This window comes from Buceros rhinoceros, unplaced genomic scaffold, assembly GCF_000710305.1.
Source record: "Buceros rhinoceros silvestris isolate BGI_N320 unplaced genomic scaffold, ASM71030v1 scaffold43666, whole genome shotgun sequence".
Lineage (NCBI taxonomy): Eukaryota > Metazoa > Chordata > Aves > Bucerotiformes > Bucerotidae > Buceros > Buceros rhinoceros.
The window spans coordinates 1,421-8,948 of NW_010416544.1; the positions used below are offsets into that span (position 1 = coordinate 1,421).

At 39.6% G+C, this 7,528-nt stretch overlaps 1 protein-coding gene across 1 annotated transcript in view; it reads left to right on the forward strand.

The window, feature by feature from the left end:
* The first annotated feature begins 4,102 nt into the window (after window positions 1-4,102).
* LOC104494927 (methionine synthase-like) overlaps window positions 4,103-7,528 on the forward strand; it is a 10,182-nt gene continuing 6,756 nt past the window's right edge. Inside the window, exons 1-2 of the mRNA XM_010137830.1 lie at window positions 4,103-4,311; window positions 6,908-6,997. Coding sequence (XP_010136132.1) covers window positions 4,114-4,311; window positions 6,908-6,997 — 288 coding nt within the window. The 5' untranslated portion in view covers window positions 4,103-4,113. The remainder of the gene's footprint in view (window positions 4,312-6,907; window positions 6,998-7,528) is intronic.

The window sequence follows — 7,528 nt, forward strand, 5'->3', positions numbered from 1 at the left end:
TTTCAAGCTAATTTTGTAAATGCATCAACTACACAAGTGTCTGTCTGTCTGTTACGGGAGACGTGAATGGTTCTGAAGACAAGTGCCAACATGAAAAATGTCAGCAAGAAACACATAGGTACACAAGATGACGAAGTAAGATCAAACGCGTTTCCCTTTGGATAAGCAGCATAACAAATAACCTGGCGACAGGATGCTGCTGCCCGCTGTTGTAGAGGACCTGTCTGCCATCTGTTGCTACAGTTTGTGAAAATCTTAATGCTGCCAGAGGGCATCCAGCTGAATAAGATTTAATTAATTAAACGGCAAGTAATGCTACGGTTGTCATGACCTATCTGTGGCAGGCTAATGGTGGGAGCATCCTTTCTAGTTACTATTGTAATTTCTGCATGCTGCATAGTGATTTTTTGAATGATGGAGAAACTTGTGCTTGGAGCTGGTACAGGGCGATGCTGGTTTACTGAGTTATGATATGCAAATGGAGAGTGCCTGTTAGGACAGGATCTTCTCAGTGGAGGAAATAGAGGGTGCTTCAATTTGGCTTCTTTCACGTTAATGTGAAGAAAATACTATAATGCTGTCACAGCGGCACTGATGCTTTATTAAAGGCTTTGGAAGCAACTTGTAAACCTATTCCCTTTCAGGTACTTTTATACCAGATTATTTTAAACTAAGAATAAACTTTTACTAGAAGTGTATGAATTATAAAACCTACCTTTTTGAGAATTATTGCAAGCATCAGAAAAATATGTTTTTAAGCAAATTGTTAGCTTTGAAGTCCTTTTTGTTGGGGAGAACATGCATTTATCCCTTCAATTCTGCACACAGGGCCTGTATGTGCATTGGGTTGGGATAAGGAGATGAAGGAACATCATCTTGCCTTATCCCCTGAGCTGTTTAGTTGCCACGTTGTGAAAATGGAAAGTTAGAGCTGGTCAAAGTTTATCATTGTTAGTAGTAGAATGACTGTTGGTGTAAACAGCTGTACTAGAGGGAGACTTTTTATGCTATGCAAACTTACTTGGAAGCATCTAGGAGAAGTGAAAGTTGTTGTAACTGATAACATTTCTCCTTTCCAGACTAGTAATTCTCTTGTTCTTGTGATCTTAAGCCAGAGTGTTTATCTTGGTGAAGTGAGTAGGGTATTAGAATTTTCTTACTCTGCATTCCACATCCCACTGACTTTTAAGCCAGTGCTGTTGGGTCACTTTTGTTCTGTCTTGGTATGGTCTGGTAAACTAGTTCCAGCTCTAGAACACTCTGTGGGAATGACCTTTATGTTGTAAGTTTCAGTATAGTGTAAAATCAAGACAATTGATCCTGGGTCCTGTTACCACCGCTGGTTTGCTACTATTTCTGTTGTAGCTATACAGGCAGCTTTTCTCCTGGACGCTTCTGAATGGAAGAGTGAATCTGTTTTCCGAAGCTCAGGAGTGATCTTTAGAAAATAAATTTTTAATCAACTTCCGAGTGAGCATAGGTAGGAGCAGGATTTGTAAACAAGCAAATGCCACCTGCCCCTCCCCCCGCCCCCCCAAAGGAAAAAAGGGGGGGGAACAAGAAAAGCTGATCAGATTTGTCCCTGCTTATGAATTCTCCAAACATTTTTTCATTTATTCTGTAACAAACTCCTGCACCTTGTTTGTGCTGGAGAGGGGAATTACATGAGTTGAATGCTGAAGATGATGTTTTTTGTATAGCAGAGCTGAATCCCAGCTTCCCAAACGCAGAGTTCAGCACTTTCTAGCATGGCTTCATGAATCGATCCTCTCTGATTTCTGGGTCGTTATGGACTATCTGCAGACTTTTTCTCCAACTTGAAAACTGCATCGTCAGTGTGCCAGAGCACAGCTTCAAGTAGTGCAGGCTCCTAATGGAGGAAGAGTCAAGTGTTATCCATAGCAAAGACAAGTAAATTGTGTTTTAGTGGACTTGGAGCTATGTCATCCATTTGTCAATTGCGGAGTCTAGGTACCTCTGGCACTGACAGCAACTTTCATGATTCCCACCCTATTTCCTGCAGCTTTTTGAGATGCTGCTGAAGAAGCACGGATTTTGAAAACTTCTTCAGAATAAGGCTCTTCCAGAGCTGGAAGCAGCAATGAGGCAGGAATCTCAGCTCCTATGAGCAGAAAACCATACCTGGAAATGGCATCTGTTCAGTGAGGCCATCTGTAGAGAAAGGAAACCAGACTACGTAAGGTGCAGGATTTAAAACCAAACTGGAAATCTTTGTTTGCTTCCAAGCATGTATGAAGAGGTAGTTGGGAAGCATGTAAATAAAAGGGTCAGAAGCCTGTAGAAAGGAGGACTGGGAGCGATCTGATGGCACAACTCAGCTGTCTGGGCTGCAGCTCTTCGCATCAAGGAGTTGACTTAGGAGGCTGCATTAAAGCAAAAGTAAGCTCGAATATGCATGTCTTGTAGCTCTTGCAAAGCACGTGAGTTACACTCCATGGGAGTCTGCATTGCAGATGTATTTTCAGATACAGTTTTTTTGAGTCTTGCTTCTGAAAGCCTTTAGCTGAAGGACTGATTTTTATTTTCATTAATAATGTGATGGTTTAACGTGAGCAGGTTTTAGCTCTTGTATAAGAACCTGCTGAGCCTGCCTTTTGTGGTATTACAACTTGAAACTGGGGCGCCTTTCCTTTTTAAAGTTTAATCACCCTTGAAATGCTTCATACTAGTTACAGAGCAAATTTTTTGGCTTCTCTTCTTGCTATTAGAGGAGTTTTTCCAGAGTGCTGGTATAAATGTAACCTTGGAATACTTTACTCTTGGCCTCATCTTCTCTCCAGCATATTATTTTTTAACAGAACTGGTGTTGAAACAGAAGATACATTGCAAGAGTGCAGCAGGAAAAAAGTCAAATCAGTTAGCAGCTGTTGTTTTTCAGTACTAGTTTAAGTTGTAATGAGATGTAAGGATATTTTTCTGCTTCAGAAATTATTCAGTTTACAAATGTTTTGATGGTAGTGCATAACCAAAATGCGAAACAGGAGTTTGCTCAAAGTGAGTAAGCCCAAGCTGAGTGAAGGAGGGACATTAATAATAACACATCATTCATCTACATTGTTGTGAAAGATAAGTCCCACTCTTGTAATTATTTTTTTTTAATAAAGAGACTGATTATTTTACTGTATACATGTAAGTTTGTCTTCATCCTGCAATGATTCTGCATACATTCTAAAGAGGAGAAGTAGGATTACCTTTGCTGGGGTTTTGGGGGTTTTGTGGTGTTTCTTTTTTGATGTCTCAGACTATAGTCTTGGCTTTCTGTGTGATGTTTGGGTTAGGCTTTGTATGGGATCTTAAGCAATACAGTACTGCATCTTCATTCCTAATGATAGCTATGAAATTTCTACAGTTTTCGGTTTCAGTCATTGTTAGACTTACCCTGTCCAATATATTGTAATTAGTATGTGAGCTGCCTGATTTATTTTTTGTCATTCTGCAGAGCAGAAGAAGATCTTGCTGTGTTTGTGCAAAAGAAGGTAAAACCTGGCTGTTACCTGTTGGTGTTTCTTGGCATTTGCTCACCAAGAGAAATGCAAAATCATTATTCACTATTCTAATCCTAGAAAGAAGTGAATTTGGGACTCAGTTGAAGAATTGTTTTTGCTTGCTCACTTTTATTTCTCTTTCTCTATCATTACAGTATAGGCAATTAAAGGAGATTTTGTTTTTAAAATGTGTAAGCAGTTGTGTTCCGCTTAAAGTACAGTGTCTGGTACTAAGAGGCAGGTCTGTGTTGCAGTTCAAATTTTGCGGTAGTGGGAATTGCCACACTTTTGTGTTGGAGGCTAGTTTATGTAGAGAACTTTTGATACTTTTTTTTTTCCCTTCAGCTGACTGGTGTAAGTGACTGTACTTAGGTGAAGGACCAATTGAGCCTAATTCTGTTTAGATAGATGCAGCTGTTACCTGGCATCGGGTGATTGGTGCTGTAGGTGGAGTAAGCCAATTACCATTTGATTTCAGCAAAGGATTAGTTATTTTACTCTGTTTCTTAAATGGGGAAGAGCTCAAGTTGCAAAAGTGTATAGACAGGGAATTTCAAAGCTGCTTGAATATTGGATTTATTTTCTTACAGCAGATCCCCAGAAAAGCATGGAGGACGAAATTGAATCAGTTCTGCAGGAGCGGATAATGGTTTTGGATGGAGGCATGGGTACCATGATCCAGCAACATGCCCTGTCAGAAGAGGATTTCCGAGGTCATGAATTTAAAGATCATTCTAGGCCTGTGAAAGGCAATAATGACCTTCTCAGTATAACTCAACCTGATATAATCTATGACATACACAAGGTAGGTTGTTCTGATTTCTATCTCTTAACAAGAGAAGGAAGGAGAATTTGGCCTCTGCACTCCTCTTTTTCTATGCCACAGGCTACTGGCTCTCCTGTGTCTTTTGGGGATAAGGAAGAGAGTGCTAGGTAACCATGCAGAAAAAGAATGAGCAGATTTAACTGTTCTGGTTGTGTGAGCACAGCATTCGTGCCTTGGTTCCTGATATCACCCAGGCAGTGTTGTTTTTAAATCCCTTTGTGACTTATGTCCCTCATGCATTTCTGTTGTAGATTCTGATTTATTTTTCTTTCCTTTTCTCCTCCTCAACCAGCACTTGAAATCCATCTAAGTAAGACGTATCTGGATTCTAGATGCGTGTTTCTGTAATTGTTTATTGAAGAGCTGTTAAATGTGGCAGCCTGAAGCAAGCTTCTCCATAGTTAATGAGTATATGGGCTTCCTCATGAGTATATGTGCTTCCACATACTTGGTTTTTGCCTAGGATATTAATGTGTGGCCCAGAGGACAAAACAGTCTAGGGTTGATCATTGGGAATTGGCAAACAGTTTTTAATATTTTCCTACCTTCAATTAGACTTTAAAAACCAATTTCCTAAGTCTTGTATTTCTTGAGTGGCAAGTATTTGTAGGTCTTGCTGTAATAATTGGAATGTTTGAATAGCATTGCCACTAGTTGATATTCAGTTGAAGCCTTACATCCGTTCTCATTAAAAAGATCTCTGTTTCATTGATTAGATTTGTAATTGGCTTACATTTGTTGAACTTGGTATGTAAACTGTGTTTTTATATTTACATTCTAACTGCCATTCTTTGGATCTTAAAAATGATGAGTTGAGAAGAATCCGAGTCTCTGACCTATAAAAATTTCAGGAGGAAGTATTTCTAGAGTGAGTTCAGTCCCTAGACTGTACCACTAGACTGTAGTGGCCACGAACCCTGGAATTTATAATAGCTTGTGGTTGTAATTGGGTGGGCTAGTTTAACAGTTGAATTTTGTGAGTTTAGTACAGCGATAGTGATGTGACTTGAGAATGAATGTATTGAGTCAGACCAGGCAGCCTGCTATCATGCCTCCAGTGGCCAGTTGTAGGTGCTCTAATAAGAGTGTAAGACAAGAACAAGTCTGTGGTGGTCCCCATGCCTGCAGCAATTTTTGAGTCAAGCGCTTTCTGAGCCATGGGTGGTGACTTCATATTTTATATCTACCAGCGGTTATTTCTTCTGAAAATTGGACAGAATTTGAAATAATAGAGGAAAATACTTCTACAAAGTAATTATAATCCCACTATACATATGGTTGCTGGGGTTTTGTTTTTGGTTTTTTAATGGTCTAATGAGTCAGATCTCACAGATATCAGTGAAATGGAAAGTAAATGTTAGCTGTACCTTCTGTGGCAAAGCAAGATTCAGTGGTCGGAGAGGTGATGCATTTTCAAAGGCAAAAATGGTCTTCCTGCTTTGAGCACATCACTCCTTTCTGTGGTGGTAGACAGTAAAGTTGCAGGGCCTTTGCAAAAATGATAGATCTGTACTAAACAAAAGCTAGTACAAACCTGTACACATTTAACATCCTTCTGTAGGATGATCTGTTAAATCTCTAGATGATTTTCAGAAACTTTGTTACTTGATTATTAGTGATATGTAAGAACTTGTATGTTTTCATATAGCTATTTGTAGCTATTTCCATGTGTATCCAGGAGGTACTGGGAGAAAGCATATCAGCTTACAGCAAAACATGTTTTAAAGCAAATGTAATTCTTTTCTGCTGTTTGGATCAAGGTATTATTTGTCCCATTGAACCTGCTGAGCTCATCTACTCCTTATAGGAGAAACTTAGTGATTTATAGTTAATGGAAGCAATCGTATTTTTGACTTGCTAGCACTTCAAATGTCTTAATTTCCTTGAATATGCAGGTGTTACTTAAGGGTTAATCGAATCATATAGAAGAGTTAGTGAGGTGGGAGGGCAGCTGACAGAGATTATAAAAATGCAGACTAGAATCTTAAGAGTGTTTCAGTCTGCATTCATTTCAGTTTCCTTCAGTGGGAATTAGACAATCAAAATGAAGCAGAAGTCTTACTTGTTTTGTGAATCTGGGCCATTAGTGAAACTTTAAATGTGGTCTCTGCAAACTGTTATTCTACTAAGCTTGTATTCTGTCCCGTGTGCTCTTGTGCAGTATAGCTCCCTTCAGAACATTTAAATTTTTTAATCCTCTGTTGTTAACTGGTGCCTTTTCTGAGTCTGCCCACGGCAGACCTTGCTGATGGCATTTGGACTATGTCCAACCGTGACCCTGTGCAAAAATCTAGAATGTGCTCCAGGTGATGGACTCAGTGTTGGAGACGACTAAAATGTCACCTGTTAATAGAAACTGCAGCTGATCCTAAAACTCTGGAAATCGGTTATATGGAACTTTTCCATTGCTTTGGCCCTGTGCGTATGAGTAAGGCCTTCAGAGTTTGATCTGCTTTGAATTAGGAGATAATTTGTGACATCTTGTCAACTGAATGAGGCAGAGTAGTTGGGTTGCTTTCATCCCATATCTCAGTTCTGGAGGTCTTGGAGGTGTGTTGTCTGTCATGTCTTTCAGGAGTACTTGCTGTCAGGCTCTGACATCATTGAAACTAACACTTTCAGCAGCACCCGAGTTGCACAAGCTGACTATGGCCTCGAGCATTTGGTAAGAATGCTAAACTGTTTAGACATTAAAATACTAATGGAGGTTTTTGTCTTAGCAGCCAAGATTAGCTTAGTCCCAGAGTCTGTTGCTATTGTGTTTATTGACTGTGTGCTGCCTCTTGAGCTGTGTGATGAGGCTGTAGCTTGTTTTTGCTGCTGTGGACAATGTGTCTTTGTCAACCCGAAGCACACTGTGACTAAGACACAGGCAATAATAATTTGTCCTAGATTTTGTGTGAGCGTTCTCAGAATGCCTCGGTTCTGTGAACAGGGATGTGTTGCTTCCGTCCTTCCAACTTGGCAGATGCCACAACGGAACTGCTTTTTTACTGGATGTAATTTGTGTGTTGTTTGTGCTGGTGTGTGTAGAAGTCCTCTCAAGCTTTCATTTGTCATACCTATTCTGTGTTTTGTGTTTTGAGAATTTGAGAAACATGTGAAAGAAAATACTTGGAAATATGCTACTTGAATAAAAAGTGAATTTAAAAGTAGGTTAATGTTGTCCTCGCAGTCCTGTTCTTCAGCTTCTATT